General features: G+C 38.3%; 1 protein-coding gene across 1 annotated transcript in view; it reads right to left on the bottom strand.

Annotated features, from left to right (window-relative positions):
* The window catches only part of LOC139714634 (beta-galactosidase-1-like protein 2), a 34,039-nt gene extending 15,093 nt beyond the window's left edge, over positions 1-18,946 (bottom strand). Inside the window, exons 1-9 of the mRNA XM_071626314.1 lie at positions 18,431-18,946; positions 16,892-17,387; positions 15,883-15,951; positions 5,967-6,062; positions 5,291-5,399; positions 4,240-4,332; positions 2,732-2,816; positions 1,997-2,061; positions 777-864 (exon numbers count right to left, since the gene is read on the bottom strand). Of these exons, the coding sequence (XP_071482415.1) occupies positions 777-864; positions 1,997-2,061; positions 2,732-2,816; positions 4,240-4,332; positions 5,291-5,399; positions 5,967-6,062; positions 15,883-15,951; positions 16,892-17,178 (892 nt within the window). The 5' untranslated portion in view covers positions 17,179-17,387; positions 18,431-18,946. The remainder of the gene's footprint in view (positions 1-776; positions 865-1,996; positions 2,062-2,731; positions 2,817-4,239; positions 4,333-5,290; positions 5,400-5,966; positions 6,063-15,882; positions 15,952-16,891; positions 17,388-18,430) is intronic.
* Positions 18,947-19,697: the final 751 nt, after the last annotated feature.

Genomic DNA, 19,697 nt, shown 5'->3' on the forward strand with positions numbered 1-19,697 from the left:
ATAGGAAAGAATCATGCAAAGAAGATATCAGAGTGAAGTCTGGTTGCACACTTTTTAAAAAGCATGTCAATTTTCCCAGTGGCAACTTGTGATGTCCAGTGCACCGAATGGAAAATCATCGTCATTAATCAAGCTTAAGAAAAAGCATAGCTAAAAGTAAAAATAATGCAATGTATTAGGCTGTGGGGTAGTAAGCCTCCTATTCATTGAAGATGTCTCTACAGATAGAAAGCCAACCACTGTAAACAGTTAATTTTGACAGCAAAGTTTAGCATGTTCCTTGTATGTTTTATAATTAGTAAATTTTTTGGAAGTGCGGCATTTGTTTGGGAAACTGAGGTGCACTTTCAATTAGAAAATGTCTTCCTACAGCTGATTTGAAAGAGGCAGTTGGCTCCAGATCTACAAATGTATCTACAAAAAAGTAAAATTGTTTCTACACAAATACAGTATCTGTTTGTAAAGACAATTAGTAAATTTGCATGCCTAAGAATTGTCATGAAAAGGACAAGCTGTATGCATGCCATGATGCCAACTGCTGTGTCTTATCCCTTCTGTCTTTTGTGCACTGTTTCCAATTTTTTTTTTTTTTTTTTTTTTTTTGGGGGGGGGGGGGGGGGGGGGGGGGGGGGAGAAGAAACCCAAAGCTTCCAGCAAGCCCGGACTGATATAAAGTACAATGCAAATAACCACTGATTAGCTGAAAAAACAGTGCCACACAATGCCATAAAAAAATAAATCAAGCTGAAGTTGAGAGCGTGGACGGTTGGGAGTACCTTCAGGCTCGTAGATGTGGTGCTTCTCGCCCCAGTGGTCAAACCAGCCTGACCAGAACTCCATGGCCATCAGCGGCATGTCATTCCCCTGAAGGAGGTCCAAATCAAACAAGGGTCATGGTGTAACATGTCTTCTTTTTGAGACTAGTTATATAAGCAGGACTACCAACAATCATACCTGAAAGTCAGGGAGGTTTCAAAGAGAAATCAGGGAGGTACTTTCAAGATTATATCCTTGTGCAGAGATGCCAACTTCTCGACATAAAAACCAAAAATAAATCAAATATCCTAAAAAATCAGATCTTGGAGAGGAAAATCAGATTATGAAATCTTGAAACCACCACTAGCTCGCTCGCCCTGGGCCCCTAGTAAAATGTCAGAAGAAATGTTTCCCTGGTAAGAATGGGCAAGTAAAATGTTGCTACCTCATCAACATTGATGAGAAAATTGTAAAGTATCCCCTTATTTCCTTCCTATTTTCACAAAGTGGAGGCCAGCCATTCAACATTTTAGTAGGGGTCGTAGGTATTTACAATTGTAGTAGTGCATCTTTCTATATGATAATGTGGTTTTCTACAGTTTTCTGTGGTTTATATTGGCTTAATTTTCTTTTATTTCAAAGATGAAAGGTCATATTTTTGAGAGGCAATATCGTATTATTGTATTTCACTGTTTATCGTACTAAATACAATAAAATTGTATTGGTTGGCATCTCTGCTTGTGTATCATATGCATCTCTCAAAAGCATTGAAAAATGATCCTCAAAGCAAGCTTTTATATGTCAATAGTGACATTGCATCACAAAACCAACAAAAAGTTGCACACCCCTTGATTTTACATGAGGACTCAAAAAAGGTAAAACAGGTCAACAAGTCAATTTAGAGTTTTCCATATTTTCTGAAAGAACTATTCTTCTTCTACGTTTGTCTTGAGTTTGGGATCATAAAATCTGTGACTGATATAACTTCCTGCCAGAGATATTTCAATCAATATTTCAAGCCCAAACATAACCTGTCAGCCGGACATTGCATGCAATCTAAAAAGGTGATGACTATGACAATTATCAAAAAGAAGAATTTGAGTGAAAACTGTTGTATCAATGTAAAACAACAACAACAAAACAAGACAAAAATTAGCTATTGTTATTGCTGATTCAAGTTTGGCATACATTTGTAGAATGTACTGTACATCCTTTTACACACTACTTATCTGGAACTAACCTGAAGGTCTATCAAGTTCTGGAAATGTTTGTCCACATTTTCCTGAAAGTTGGCTGTCATTAACACTAGAAACAAAAATACAACAAAAACAAAATTACAGGCCTGGAGGACAGCTGCATACAATACAGAAAACAATCTGAACTAAAAATAGCCATCATCAATTCCATCCCTCCTAGAGTGGAAGATTTTCACTGGGTGTCATTTAATTGCCAGTCTGAGAACAGATGTGGTTAGCTTGCAAAAAGTATCATTTTTAATATAATTTTAATAATCACTATTAATATCATTATTGTTTGTAATGTCATGTAATGTACAATGATATAAAGAAAATATAAAGATCATTCCACAAAGTTTGATTTTTTTTTCATTTTTTAAAGTACACATTCCCTCAACTTGCCAACATAAGTTAAGGGTAATATTGTTTCTCCAGCTTTCTAAAGAGGCAAGTCCAGCACTCTTTTACTTTGCCAGATATATATGGAAATATGTTGAATTCTAATTACTTCCATTCTTTTTATATACACGTATCATGTAACATCACAAACTATATAATAGTTGTCTTCTCATCCAACGATAGCTGCACAGAAACTTGATAAAGTCATAACTTTTGAATGAATTGTTCAATTTTCCTTAAACTTTCACTGGTGCATTCTACTAATAATGCTAAATTCACTCAATCCAAACATCTATTTTTGTGAACTTGCCTTTCATTAAACTGTCCATATACTCACTCACCTCCTGGTAATCGGCCATTTTCCATATGAGTCCTGGTATTGTCAGAGGTTAGCAGAAGTTCTGTTATACCACGCATAGTAAGTCCCTGCATGAGATATAAAGACACAGTTGTAATCATGACCTTTTCACTATTAACACATTTATTGCAACTGATCGACAAATTGCCCTACACTGACGTAAATAAGCGCAGAATTATAATTGTTGCTTTAGTAGTAGCCATGATAAAAGGTCATGGGCATACATACTTGCACAGGGTTCAAACCTACGACCTCCTGATCACCAGACAAGCGTCTTCTCCATTTGGTTCTATATCCTTATACACAAGAATTTCATTAATTTGAATAAATATGCAGTAACCGCTGCATGCTATAAGGCTTTCGAACCAACACTGGCTGTCAGGTGGAAGCTCAGTGGTCTAGTGGATAAGACACCTGTCCAGTGATCAGGGATCGTAGGTTCGAATCCTGCCCATGTATAAATTAATATAACTTTATATATCTTTTTTTTTTATGAAAAAAAAATTAACAATGTCATTAATACTTGCCTTATTACCTAAAAATTAACTTCCGAGGTACTATTTAGATATTGCTTTCATGCAGCCTCACATTACATCTCCTCCAGTAGAACATATTATACAACACCTGAAAACAATTTAGCTATCCAACTGGTCCACTGTACCAACGCACGCTGTGGCTGTCAGCCGTGCAGTTTTGTTTGAGCAAAAATGGATAGCGCATGGCCATTTCCACTGACTCCCGTGTTAAACTCACGATTGACTCAAAGTTTTTGTTCCATTGCACGGCTCTGATGTCACAATAAACAAACATTTGCTGCGCACACTCAACAAATACAAGCACGCTTAAAGCGTGTACTTTTGTCACTCATTTTTGTAAAGAATTTCAACTAATCGGTTTCGCATACGTACATGTACATACACACAGCTGTGTCTGTGCAACCACTCATTCGCCTTCCACGGAAAATGGCTGCCATTTCTGTGCTAACTTCAAGAATCTGTGTGGACCACATCTGTTGACGTGCGAGGTGTTGTATAAAACAGTGTATGGTTTTTACTCGTACAATGGAACAAGATTTCGCACTCGGTGAAAGATGAGGTGCACTATTCAACTCGGCTTTGCTTTAATACAGCGCCTCTATCTTTCACTTCGTGCGAAATCTTGTACCATCGCACTCATGATCATTCACTATTTGTATGTACAACTTCCCACTCAGGGCCACGTAGTAGCCCCATGTTATAAGAACCAAACACTTCCAAACTTGAAGTCATTAGAAAGCATTCTGGGATCAAACAATATCATGAAGGAATGCTTTCATTTCGAGGAGGATTTATTCTTAAATGTATGAAATGTAAATCCCAGAAATTTTGATAGGTGTTGGGATTATCACACTTATTCTGACTGATGTATATTTTTATTTCCTGTCCACTGTGCATAAGAAAGAATGTGGGATCACCACTACACTCAAGTCTCGCATCTCATAACTTAAATTACCTCCTTGATGTTTTCCATGTAGGACGTATCTTTTCCAAATGATCCATACTCGTTCTCCACTTGAACAGCAATGATCGGCCCACCTCGGTTGTACTATGGCAGAGCAAACAATACAGAACAATATGTAGCAAGTCTTATATTACTTACTGTACCAAGATTAACAATAAGTACTGGCAAACTGTACTGAAAAGAAGTAGTACCATGTATTGAAAGTCAGGCAAGACAGAAGTGACATGTTCATGCCAAGGATTTGAGTTTTAGAAGTTGAAATAAAGTAGCAATGCAAGTCAAAATCAAATTTACAAAAATCACTTTTTAGATCAATGTAACAACTATTGTTTAACTGCACAATAGTGACAGATATTGTGAATACAGTGGACTCCTGTTACAACGAAGTCCTCGGGACAGGCAGTTTCCTTAAACAATAAATAAAGTGGATAATGTTGCGGTCAGAATTGTTGCTTCATTGTAACCAAAAATTTGTTATAACCGTGTTCGTTATAATGGGAAGTGCACGGTAACACATTAACATCCTCCTTCCCATGACTATGTAGAATACTTGCACATTACCATCTGGTATATCATATGCCAGCATGATTTTATGATGTCAATGCAATTGGGATATCAATACCCTGACATTTTCTTGGAGGTAGCATCATGTCTTTAGCACTGATCATATGATTGTACAATGTACTTTGAAAGCATAATGTTTAATTTTTCTCCAACACAAAGGAAGATCATTTCATCTAGAAATGGCATAAAATCATATTTTTCTCTCTATCAAAGTGTACTGATCAAATAAGGAAATGTACCCAGGTGTTTACAAGGGACACTGCACTATGATAAACACAGCATCTGTAGTCAAAATTTTCACATTGTTTGCTCAGTTGTAACTTCATTTCCTAACAGAACAGGTGTCTGAAATTGAGTTTCTTGTCCCCCTACAAGTAATTCTCTCAAGCCAGCAAAGTTTTCTCAAACTCTCCAGGAAACACAGCAATTTTGATTGATTAATTTCTGTGATAAAATCCTTGATGTTGAATCTTTTTACCTGCAGAGGAACAATCCTGGGGATGAGTTCATCAAAATACTTTGAGACAGCCTCGGTGAAGAGAGGGTAGGTTGTCCGCACCTTCATCTCATTGTCGGACAAAAGCCAGCTATGCAACCATGAACCACAATCAAAGCAGAGATGAAGAAAAACGATGAGCTCATATGCATGCAATCCAGACAGGAAGTGTTCTACCACATCTCAAGTGATATCTTTACTATCCAACTCACAGCACTGAACTAGACAGCACAATATCATGTAATCATCTATGATTAATTTGTCACACCTTAAATCAGCCCCCCCCCCAAATGTTTTCCCCTTGTTTCATTTATTTATAAAAAAAGAAAGAAATATTGGTATTTCGCATAAAATGTACATTACAAAGTGCAATTTTAAGCAACTTTGCTAAAACTCCATATCACATCCTGAAAAGAGCATCTCTCAAACGACAACAGCAACATGCTGCCTTTCTCTTTCCCTCTCCCTCTTTATTTCTTTCTGTCTTTCTGATATCTATCTAGTCTATTTTATCTGTTGTAAGGGGTGTTACAACAATGAAGCTCATTTCCTTCACTCTGAATTTCTTCCCTTCTCACATGTCTGATCTCCCAAGCTGCTGTGTACACGAATGACCAGGCAGCCATTACTATCAGGTTTGTGCCCTCGACTACTGTACCTCGGCAGACCACCAAAGTCCCACTCAGCACAGATGTATGGTCCTGGCCTAAATATGACATGAAGTCCAACTTTCTGGGCCACTTTCAGGAACTCTCTGTGTGGATGAAAACAGGAATTAAAAACAGATTTAAAAAAAAATCAATCCAAAAATTGAATTCAAATTCAATTCAAATTCAATTTACTGCTACATGTACATGTACTCACCAAATTGAGCTTTCCAATATCTCCCCTCTCTCTCTCTCTCAAAAAAAAAAAAAAAAAAAAAAAAAAAAAATATATATATATATATAATAGATTACAGTCCAACACAACACACATACAAACCAACACTTAGTTACAGTGTACAGTGTGCAAAACTGCTGGAAGTATCAAATTATCAAAATACCTCCTCTACAACAAGCACACATACAGTATCATTGATAACTTAAAGGGGATGGCTAGTACGTATGTACAATTTGTACCTGATCAGTGGGTATCAGTAGGAATGCTGGGGGATGATTGTTCTAATCCTTGTGGATTCATTTAAGAGTACATTATATCTATTGTTGTGTGAAAATTATTTGCTTCAGAATGGTCTCATATTCAAGTAATGTGCAGTTCAATGTTTCCAGGTTAGCATGCCTGTACAATGTCAGGGCAATCGTTAACAGCCTGTTAACGATCGCCCCGTCACTGTACAGGCATGCTAACCTGGAAACATTAAACTGCACATTACTTGAATATGAGACCATTCTGAAGCAAATAATTTCCACACAACAATTTATTGATATATAATGTACTCCTAAATGAATCCCACAAGAATTGGAACAATCATCCCCCCGCATTTCCACTGATTCCCACTGATCAGTTACGAGCCATCCCCTTTATTTCTTTGGGGGAAATGAAAAAAAAAAGTTTTGAGAAATCCTCACATACAATCTTAGTACAGCTGTAACTTCAGTTCTTTTCATGTTCAAATAAGGGCACCACAAATTGCATGACATGTACATATTGGACTATCACTTCCAGCCCAAAACTTACATACTGAGATGTCAAAGTCTATATCTTTGACATGCTAAAAATAATCCTTCAACTCCCACATCTATCTTGTACTTTTAAGCACAATTTATCAATGCCTACTTTGAAGGTTATTTTGTTCTATTGTTGCCAATAATGTTGCTATGATATCACTGCATACTTGGCATTCATCAGTTTTTCTCCTGTATGCTGAATTCTAGGATGCCATTCAGGGTGGGGGTTGCCAATGTTTTATACAAAGTTATGATTATAGAGGAGGAAGCGAGTTACTACCATCATACAAACTGCATTATATGGACAGACTGTTTGAGCTGAAAAGGGCATTGAAAACATATTGCGTGTTACTGTAAAACATGAAATATTCGCGGCATGAAATTTTCGCGAATTGGAGCTGACGGCCTTTTTCGCGGCATGAAATTTTCGCGAATTGCCACTGGCGTTCAATGCATGTAGTGTAGACAAAAACTTTCGCGTGCATTTTAATTTCGCGAATTTAAAATGCACGCGAAAATTTCTCGTTTTACAGTATACGGACGTATTAAAGAGAGACTACAATTAAGCCTGTTATGTTTGACAATAAATCCTTGCAGGAACGAGACAAGGTGTTGGCATTCATTTCCTTCTGTATTTTGATAACTAAATCTCACAACACATTTTGACACTATACCTGGATGCAATGTATGGATTGGAAAACCAAGATTTGCACTTATAGCCAAGTGCAGTTCTGCACAGCAGCAAAACTCCATTCATTAAAAAAAAACAAGCAAACAAATAAACAAACAAATATGGGCTAAGTCCATGTCAGAACTTCAAGCCATTCTTTTACTAGCAAATTTACACAATGAATATATATGATGTACATTGAAATGGTTGGGAGATACTACATGTACATGGATCTGCATATATCAATATTTTCTCTCACAAAAAAAAAATAATAATAATAATTAAAGTACTTTTGATCAGTGAGAGATCAGTTTTAAAAAAAAAATACTGTTGGAACCATATAACTTAATTTTTTATGCAAATTTCAAGGTCTTGATATTCTTCAAGATGGCTATACTCAAGACAGGAGAAAGGCAACACTGAGTGGTGATTGTGATATTTGCTAAAACTTATAGAGTTGTAGAGCTATAGTTGATTATTCTACCTCCTGCAACAGTGGTCTGCATACAAACCACGTAGAACCAAACACAACCGCACACATACTGTACGAGCTGAAATTTTCGCGGTGGTTTTGTTTTCGCGAATTTTGCGAATCACCTTTGAACCGCGAAAATAATAACACGCGAAAATAACAACGCGCGTACATACAAATTGTAAGTAAGTTTAGTTGGTACTTGGACCCTCGCAAAATTTTGCGAAATTAACAACACGCAAAAATGTCCTCCAAGTAGCAATTCGCAAAAATATCTGTACGCCAAAATTTCAGCTCATACAGTACACACGTATGCATACACAGAGGCAAATACATTATGTCCTTTCACTTAATATGTGAAAATTGCAGAGCTGTTAATATCAACTAATTTCCCAACTACAGTGTATCCATAATGTAACTTTGTTTGCAGATTTTACCCAAAATATGCACTTCATTATTCACTCGAAATACAAGAGATTCCTTGGGGCACACAGGAGCAGATTACAATCTATTTTCCTTTCATTCTTTCTCCTCACAGAAAGCAATGACTATGCCAAAAAGACAAACATCAGATTAAAATCAATATCAGACTGAAATATGAAAGGGTTTGGTGTCATGCATAGAGAACTTTGTATAATGTGTGTGTGTGTGTGTGTGTGTGTGTGTGTGTGTGTGTGTGTGTGTGTGTGTGTGTGTGTGTGTGTAAATGGCAAGAGTTAACTAGGCCTCTTTATCTGCGAGAGCTGTGTCCGTTTCGGGTGTATGATGTGACTAAATAGTGTGCATCTAATCTCACTGTACCACTGCAGCAACACAAGAAGCCACTTTTTATGGACATTACTGAATTCTCCACGTTACCAGCACGACCTGAAATATTTCAGAGATCACAATTTTGCCACGTGTTCTTCCCTAGGTTGTGCTGGTGGTTGGGGGGGGCAATGTGCATTTGCATGCAAATACAAAGTGTGTGTAGATTTAAAGCTCAAAGCTCACAGCAAGGCTGGCTCCAATACAAATATGTTTGACCTCTGTAGCAGCTGTCTTGACTTCCATCCAAAAGCTTTAATCAAACTTTCCCTGCAAATAAATCTGAAAGGTCCATGCAATACAGTTGTAATTGTACATCACAGAATAATAAACAACAACAAAATACACATTTTTTGGTAGACCAAGAGTAATGAAGATAAATCAAACCAAACCATGAAACAGTTTACACACAGACCCTTACCATGTATGCCTTAATTTTCTGAAAGCTATGTGCAAGTCTGTTCTAACACCCTTCAACGCAGATTATGATTAAATATGACAGGGTCAGAACTCATCAATTCTTTACACTATAAAATGAAAAGAGTATTCACTGTCAAATTTTGGCACTTCACTGCTCATTATTTGAAGCAGCTCTCAAAATTATGGAGCAAACAATCGACAAAATGCTTGTTAAATCAAAAAGTAAATGAAACACTACCATAAACAAAAGTGCTTCTAGAGACAAGGCATTTCTCACAAGATAGAAGTATCATTTAAAAGAATGTCCAATTTGGAAGATGTACTTCTGAATTGGATTTCAATAAAGGTCCAAAAGTAACAACTTCTGATTTTAAAAGTTCTTTTTTATTTTTCATCTGATTCCAAATACAAGCTTCCATGAATTTTATGATGTTCATTGTCAGTATCATGCATAATCATGTCTCCTTTTATTTCATCGGTCGATATCTCATCATTTGTAGAAATATAATGCAGAATAAACAGAGCTGTAATACCGGTAGTCAGCCTTCAAAGCAATGTGTCCTCTTCCTATTCTGGCAGCGTACTGTAAAAACCAGAAATGTCTGCATGCATTTTGATTTTGCGAATGTTGTGACAGCCTAGATTCACAAATTAAAATGCATGCAAAAGTTCTTCCACATTATACACTACAGGTATGTGCATTGAATGCCAGTGGCAATTCACGAAAATTTCATGCCACAAAAATATCTTGATTTGCAATGCCTTGGCTACGTGGTTTGTACAGTGAGTGTAAGAAAATTACAAATAGAAACTAGAAATGTCACTATGGCGACTGGTATGCCTCCGCCATAATGCATGATTCTCCTAATAGGTCTAGATAGTACATGTGGACAATGTGTGATTACATTTTCACAAAACTGGCAAAATATTGAAATGACAAGTTTGTCACAAATGTGTTGAATGTTCACCTTCCTTGACCTTGGTTTAATTGGATGAATAGGAGAGCATGTATTTGGGGATTTAAGGACTTTAACTTGACTTTGACCCATTCATACATTTATGCATTGAGTAATTTTCATGGTACCAGTATGGAGAAAAAGTGCAATTTCTGTACTGAATAGTAAATTGTTACCATGTTCATCTGGCCTTTCACCCTAAAATTCATAAGATAATCACTTTCAGGTAGAACATGCATAAATATGCAGTACGTTTCAAGATAAATTGAGCCACTTCCGAGATATGGAGGAAAAAGTTACAAATGATAGTTCAGCACTTTCACTTGATCTTTGACCTTTTGACCTTTGAGGCAAAAAAAAAGAAAAAAAAAAACTCTCCAGAGAATTTCTATTAGGTTACACATGCATACACCAAGTGTAAAAAAAAAAAATAATAATAATCCTGCTGGCATTGCATGAACATGAGGGAAATAGTAAAATTTTGAAGTGTTGCACATGACCTTTGACCCCTGACCTTTTACCCCATGAACCCTACATTCTCTAGATAATCACTGCCAGTCAGTACATGTATATACTATGTTCCATGAAGATACCTTGAACAATTTTCCAATTTACAGAGAAAAAAAAAGAAGTTTTAATACTTTTACTCGACCTTTTGACCTTTGACCTTAGACCTCATGACCCAAACTTTCACCAGAGAATCTAAATTGGGTAATACATGTATGCACTAAGTTTCAAGAAAATATCTTCAGGCATCGCATAGATATGGTGGAAATAGTGAAACTTTATGTATTTGACCTTGACCTTTTGACCTTTGACCTTGAGCACGTGCACCCAAAAGTTGATAGGCACAACTTCACCCCCTAATACACATACATGCCAAGTTTCATTAGGATACCTCAACAGCTTTTGATAGTTACCTTGTCCACAAAATTCATTACGGACGGACGGAAAGACGGACGGACGGACGGACGGAAGGACGGACGGACGGAAGGACGGACGGACGGACGGACGGACGGACGGACGGACAACCCGAAAACATAATGCCTCCGGCACCACTTCGTGGCGGAGGCATAAAAACTGTAGGCACACTGGGACTGCCAGAAAATGGAGTGGAAAAGAGATTGATCACTTCTATCTCACCCCCTCCCCCCCCCCCCCCCAATCAAAGCTACACGTATCTCAGATTGCTATAGGTGTTACACCTCTCTCCCTCTCTCTCCAAAATTATGTCAGTATAGTGGGGCTGATGAAGTCAATACAGCAGAAACTATTATCACTATTATAAGCAAATACAAGTGCTGGTACTATAAAGAATTTGAGCACTGAATTAACAAGAGACCCGGGGGGTCTCGCGCTCACCTGAGTATCACAAGTTCACCTTCCATGCATTCTAGCATACGGACTCTTATCTGAGAACATTTGAAGCTTGTGGTGGGGAGTAACTTTGAGAGCTGGGGGCATAGTGTCCATTTGTAATGTATAATATATTCCATCACACTGCTCAATCACTTCTGATTCTAGAGAAAATAAAGATTCCTTACTGGAGGGTGTGGGTTGTTGGACCCCCTGGGGGCCCCCAGGTGGGGTGTGGTGCCCATTTGATGGAATTAGGATTCTATCCCCCTAGGGATGCTACCTGCCAAGTTTGGTGGAAATTCATCATAATGGCATTTTCAAGAAAAAGATGAAAATGTACAATTTGGGCCCCACTAGGACCCCTCCTCACCCCCTCCCCTGGGTCCCAAGGGGGGCACCCCTGATTCTGCCATGAACAAACTTGAAACTGCAGTCATCAATGTACTACATTGTAACTATTAACTTTATTAGCTCTATCACTTCTGGTTCTAGAGAAGATTTTTTAAGATTCCTCTTTTTTTTTTTTTTTTTTTTTGGGGGGGGGGGGGGTTTCGGCCCCTCTGGGGGCCCCCAGGTGGGGCATCGGAGCCCATTTGAACAAATTGAGATCCTATCCCCCTTGGGATGCTACCTGCCAAGCTTGGTGAAAATTGGTTATGGGGTTCTCAAGAAGAAGATGAAAATGTAAAAAGTTGTAACGCACAACGCACACCGGACGCCGGATGAACAGCGATCGCAATAGCTCACTTGAGCCTTCGGCTCAGGTGAGCTAAAAAGGCATGTACATTTTACCCACTAGTATAGCATCATAGCATATGATAATACAAGTAGGCTGCTGTACCTATTCCCCATAGGCTACTGTGCATAGCTTTAAATCTAAGTGGCTATGCAATAAATACAATGTAAATCATATTTTGTCTCGTCTGTTGCACTTATAACATTTGTTGAGTGGACGAACACTTGCTAGCTATTAAGGAGCTCTTGCTACAAGCACACAAACTCATTGCTATAATACGAAGTCCCTAACTATTTAGTACACAGGGGTCTTCTTTAACGTTTAGCAACTAACTGCCTTGTAGATAGTGATTATGAAAAGGAAAGACTGTATGGCTTTATTTCAAGAAAAACCAGAAAAATAGGACCAAAATTCCCTTGTATTCATTCATTGCCAGGAATATAACAGGACTAGTCATGTATAACATTATTGATAAGAGGAATGTATAATACATCATTACAGGTGTATCTGATGGTATTGAATTAATCAGATACTAGTACTTGACACTATCAAATCAAGCTGAATTATAAAAAATGATAATAATAATAAATAATAATAATAATAAATTGACAGCTCTTCATTTGATTATCATAACACAAGTAAACAATCACACAATATCTGGCAAGATGGCTACTAGTATTTCTGGCTGCACTAATATTCTTGTTATTAAACATTGTGAACTATTCACAATATCAGACATTGAAAAAAAAAAGAATTATATTATATTGGATGGCTATGAATGGGATACCAGGAAATATTGGCCCTAATGAGTGCAATATTCCCTGGTATTCCATAAATTAATGTCATCCAATATAATTACTATCATCTATAATCATTATGTAGAAAGCATTTATAAACTGCACTCGTCTTATTGAAGTTGACTCAGTCCTGAAAAGGGAGTAGCCCCTACCTACACAATACGTATGAAGCAACTACTAGTATCAAGATGTTTGTGTGTGTGTGAATTGTAACAAGATTTTGCACACTAGACTTAGCAAGCGTCCACGCACTCAGCAAGCGCTCGTGCAACAGACAAGACAAAATAAGGTGCATTACTGAACCATTGTAATAATGGTAGCCTATGGAAAATTAATGTATTGGCCCCTGCATTTCGTTCAATACACTCTCATATTGCATGGTAAAACTTGAGTGGAAAACAATACGCATTTTTACTGCACCGCTAAAACGTCCTATTGGGACCTATAGATGGATGACAAGAAATATTGCACGTTGTAACAAAAATTGGACATCAAAAGAACTGCACTGTAGTAATTTAACTTGAAATCTACAATTCTACATGGATACATGGAGGTTTGCATTGTACCAAGCTAGAACAAAATCTTCATTGTATGATTTGCTAAATAGCATTCCAGCAATAAATATACCTGACCAACAGGAAGCAAACCCATCATGTACGAAGCTCAACTAAATTTTAGTGTTACACAGCAGGTGGCATATTGACTTTGAATTATGATAATACTGCCATCTGGCATTGAGCATTGTCACGCTTGAATCAATGTTATATTGACACACAGCTGTGGACTGTTGGCAACAACAGACTTGGTCTGAGACTAAAACAACAACCCCATCCCCCATCCCCCCCCCCCCCCCTCACCCCTGTCTGTCCTTACAACTACAATTGTGTACTGTACTGAGTACCTTTTCCTTAACTTCTACTAGATAGGTCTCACTTTCCTGCTGCTACTTACACGTGTAGATGCTGTAGAATGTCTAGTGCGTATACATACAGCCAACAAAACCATTATAATGAATACATTTAAATGCACTGTTTAGCATTCACTTTGCATTGCTATAGACACAATCAGTCCCTTTCATTTGTTCGCAGCCAGACACACATCAATAGAGAAGTCGTATACGTATTTGCAGTTTGAACTCCACTTTGTCCTTATTGTCCTTATGGCAGAGTAGTAAGTACTGATGGGAGTACTTACATGTATTATAAACTGGCCAGAACTGACATGGCATGCATGCATTGTTCTCCTCTCCATACTCATAGTCCATCACCAAAGTTAGTAAACCCTACACTTTGTAGTTATGTAGCCATGGATACTATCTGGTAGTGTGGGAAGTGTAGCGCCGAAGTATGTACAACGTTGTACAACTGTACATTTCTCAGTCACATCAGCCTATAAAAACTTCAATACTGACGCTGTTTGTATGTGAAACTCTAAAATTCAACTAATTACATCGAAGCCTGATTCTGATGTCAAACTTCCCATTCTGCTATTGATTTCATCCAGTTTATCAACTGTGTGGAATTGTACTGTTCTGAGAGAAGGTATAATTTGCTCATGGACTGAAATAATGTTTTGAAGTGTAGATTGAATTTGAATGGATTGAAATAATATTTGGACATTGCATGTTCTTCATTTTAACAGTTCAATAACGTTTGTACTTGAGCAGACTGACCTTTAACAACAGTAACCTTCACAGGGTGAGAATATAGCACCAGTGTTCTTACGAGCATTTTATGGCACGATATCCAGACTTGAGACTAGTCGCGATAGATTTACCCTTTGATCCCGCAAACATAAGGTGTATTCTTCTCAATAGGCTGACAATATATCTTGTTGATAGCTCCCACAACCATTCTCACAAAACTATTGTGCCCAGCAAACACAGACGTGTAAACACTGTGACACAAACACACACATGAAATAATAACTCGGGTTATTAGACCTTACCACACCTTAATCATGCATGGGTCTCCTAAAGTGAGCTCAAAACTCAATTCTCATTCCTTCATACCTCTCTTTGACATGTGTTCAATATTACTTCTCTAAAACACTGGAATACCACTCTTCAATTATCCTTCTTTTTGACCTCTAAAGTATCTTGTTGATGCAGATTCTTGGCCATGAAATAATGGATTTTGTGAATACTAAATCCTGAGTTCATTTTTTTTATAATTAAGATATCTGGTTCATAAAGGATGTATGTTATTTCACCAGATTCCCCGTGAAAGCAATATCATTACTGTTTACATAGCAGTACAATGTACCCTGTCCTATCCATGTTTGTTTTGTATTTGAATTTTTAAATTCAAAATCTTTCAATTTCCTTAGGACTGCATGAAGACAATTCCTGACCAGTGACCTCTGTGACAATTTTAAAAGACTTAAAACCCATCAAGTTCTGGGGAAATTTTACTCTTACCACCCTGTCCTCCTTAAACTGGCACTCCTGAATTTTAATGGAAACAGAGTTCAAACGCACCTTCGAACAGGGAAAGATTTTTGCCCTTGTAAGAACAGCTCCCAGTAAAGTCAACTTTCTCTGAAGCATAAATCATCATATAGTTTACCAAAACACTGAAAAGAACTCTTCACAATTTACAAAAGACATCAATGGGAGTTTGTAGACTTGAAGTCACCACTATAGGCAGCTGACAGAGACAGGCAAGTTAAACATCTAAGAAACTCACACAACATCGAGGATGCCAGTAAAGTCAAAGTCACCCCGAACTTGTTCGTGGAGATTCCAGGGAACATACCTAAAGAAATAAATAAGAGATTTTAATCAAAGTTACATCAACATCATCAACAATGACATCAACAACAAAAACCCCACATAATTTAGCAGCACTTCAATTTCCTTTCAATAGCAAAGCTAAAAATACTTTGTGAGGACAAACTTGGCAATACTACGGACTGCTTGAAAAGACTTCCCACTATTCATTTCTACAAATGCATGACTTTCTGAATGATCAACAGTGGTTCCAATGGTACACTAGTACATACAGTACATCTATTAAATTGAAAACTGAATGGAGTTCACCAAGTGTCTTTGGCTCTAGTAATTAATCAGTCATCAAAGAACATGCAATCAATATTGTTATTGCTTTTGCACAAACTGCAATCAGGAAAGGCATTACCTAGACAAAAACAAATGAAAAAAGACTTTGAAGAGCTTTTTTCTGACTTTTGTTGTAAATGAGACATGTCATTGGTGAAATTCGCTCCATAGCCGTCAGCTGTCCAAACTGTGATTGCACACGCTGCTGTGCACTTGTTGGATTTACATTGGCCGAGTTATTCATTGCATGTGCCTTGATTTCATACTGGAGTCACCCAAAAAAAAAAAAAAAAAAAAACATTCTGAAGGGAAGAATTACATCTGGACTTGTTGATTTAAATAAAAACATTTTTTAATGAGAATAAATCTGTGAAATGTTAAAAAAGGCTCTTAACACCAATTATAAATGCTAACAAATGATTGGAGGAAAATGATTTAATATTCATGAATGATTAATTTTGGAGTAGAGTTTTAGCTGAATCCTTGCTGTGAGTACATGTAGGTCCTACAGCTGCAGAACAAAAGTCACACAATAATCAGATACACTCACTGTGCAATATAAAGTCATCAACAATGACTACGAGATTGAATGGATTTAGTGACTTGATACTGCTTTTGCAGAGCTGAGAGGAACTCACGTGGTAACTGTATTCAGCCCACCACTTTTCATCTTCATCAGTCTGTCCTCCCAGTACTGGGGCACGACCCGGAAGTAGTGCAGACTCCCGGACAGTATCGTAATCTTCTCGCCATCGAGCACAAACTCTCCTCCTTCTAGTCGCACGCTCGGCTCCTGCAAAGATTTCACGTAATCCAGCTGACGCGTCTTCATTCTTTGCCAGTACCACATGACCATGATGGCACCGAGGCCGATAATGACCAGCCACCGCACGAGGTGGACTTTCCGAATGGAGACCTGTGACATGTTTTTCTCTTTTTTGGTGATGATGCTGTTTTCGACAGTCTCAACAAAAATACACTGTCTACAGTGTGATCTTTAGTGTGAAATAAAGACCAGTGTACTCATAATGTTTCATACAGTGCTGCTGCTGATGATGATGATGGCAATTCCCTCGTTAATCGCATTTCACCGCAGGATAAATTCAGCTCATTCAGCCTTGGATTATTGATTGCCTTCAACCAATGTAAGAAAGGTGAAAGCTCAATGTCTTTCGGTTCTACTTCTGACAAATATCTAGACAATTCCCATGATCATATGAAGTGTTCTTGGTTGGTCATTTGACACATTACACCACAAGCTTCTTGTACCTTACACTTTACAAAACATTAATGTTTATTTGTAAACACCAGGGTTTGAATCTTGTGAAGGAGAATGATCCGGACTAATGAGCATCACACTATGATCACAGTATTAAACTGAACAGTTTTCTTCTCCCGACCCAAAGCTAAACTAGCGTGGTAGTGCTATATACTATAGTACTTCATTATGCTACAGATCAGAAAGGCACTTTAAAGTCCATGTAGAAGGCCTACGGCTAGGTAAATTTGTTTAATACTAATACTAATAGTTTCGTATTTATTTTTTGCTTTGGTCTTGGATTTTGTTGATGGTAATTAATGCTTCTCATCATTCAAACATCAGGCCTAACGCCAAAATATTTACAACCACCGATCTAGATAGTAAGTGTTCTTTTTTTACAAGTTATGTTGTAATAATATTTATCATAATTAATGCCTAATAATGGACAGAGCAGTTGGTGGAATCGGCCATGGATTCACTCTGCTGTGTAGCGTAGAACATGCCTGTTGGCTGTCTGTTGTAGGCCCTACCATTTGATGTAACGGGATTACCAAGGGCAAGGCCGGTAAGTTGTACCCTTGGTAGGAAGAAAAAAAAAAGAACAATTTCTCCTATCATCGGCCACTCACTGCACTGGGACGAGTAGGCCAGGCCCTAAGTGGGAGTGATAGTGATGGTGTCAAACAGTTAGCCATCCATTGTCAGTAACTCAGTCAGAGATAAATAGCTACATTTGTAGGACCTAACTCATCAACTGTCACTGACCTCATGACCCAAGTCTGAGATTCAAGGTCAAAATGATAATGAGATTGAGAACTGAGTAGGAATCTCAGACTATCTGTCTAACAAACTTAGACAATCTAATTATCAACAAAGTAAATTAGTCTAGAAAATAAAGAATGATTTTGTCTTTCACCATCATTTGATGAGCGCTTCGTGGCTGGTGTCTTCAGCAAACGAGAATGAAAAGTGAGCCTTTTTTAGCTTTGAGCAGTGGGAAGGGACTTTGTTGTAGAGGCACTGGAGCTCAGGGTTGGGAGTCACGGCTAGCTGACTGGGCTGCACCGGCTGGCTGTTAAACGCACAACGTAGTTGACAGTAGGCACCTCAAAAATTGCTGCTTCGCCCAGGTCCCACTGTCACCACTGCACTGGCACACTAAACGTTGTGGCTTGTTAACGGCACGCGATTTTGATATGTAGGCCTATGCTCATACCAAAGTCGATCCCATTCAGTTTCGGTGACACCCCCCAAAAATACTAACGTTACAGTACTATTATCCACAGATTCTATATCCGGCGACAATCGTGCAAACAGCCCGCTCAATCTAGGCATACAGCTTGCCAATGTTATTTGCACTGACCTTCATTCGATGGCCCTTCAGTAAATTCAAGCGATATGACACGAATGCAAAATCGTATCTGGCGAGGTTCCAGGCACAGTCGAAGATTACCAAGTACAGTATTTGCATAGGCCTAGCCTTCGAATCATGCTGTGCGCAAATCATGCCCATGCATCGCATGCACGATCCGTATTTTATATCCACGATATGCCGCGGCGCGCCTCCAGCACTATTCCGACGGTAATTCCCCGCATAGAGGCACCGGCTTCATCAGGCACGGATGGCTTCAAGCATGCACTACGCACAATCACAATGCAGAGCGGATTGAACCAACGCGGTGGGGGCAACCACAGAACTCAAGAGTTCTGTGGGGGCAACCCAGTGGGTAAGCACTATTTGGGCACCCGTCCCGCTTCATCATGAATATTCATCAGGCAGTAAGATACTGTACTAGTAAATGGCAGAACGCTGGATACGTGCAAAATGTATCGCCGGGAAATGTAAAAATCTCGTGAAATTGCATCAACGGGGAATGTTAAAACGTCTCGCCGGGAGATGGAAAAATGTTCAGTTTTGTCGAGAAATGTAAAAACGCTGCCGGGAAATGGAAAAAGTATGTATTTTCACGGTATTACGGATACATGTAGATGATGAATATTCATGATGAAGCGGGACGGGTGCCCAGATAGTGCTTACCCGCGCCTTCTCAACCCGCTCTGTCACAATGCAGCAAACGCCCTCTAACGACAAAAGAAGTATAATAGGATCTTTGGACAGGACTGGTAATAAAAGATCAATGGGTGAAAAAACATCTCTCGTACATCCATGTACTGAGTGTTTT

Source organism: Diadema antillarum, unplaced genomic scaffold (assembly GCF_040938485.1).
Source record: "Diadema antillarum isolate AM-2024a unplaced genomic scaffold, OU_Dant_1.0 seq00002354_RagTag, whole genome shotgun sequence".
NCBI classification, from domain to species: Eukaryota; Metazoa; Echinodermata; class Echinoidea; order Diadematoida; family Diadematidae; genus Diadema; species Diadema antillarum.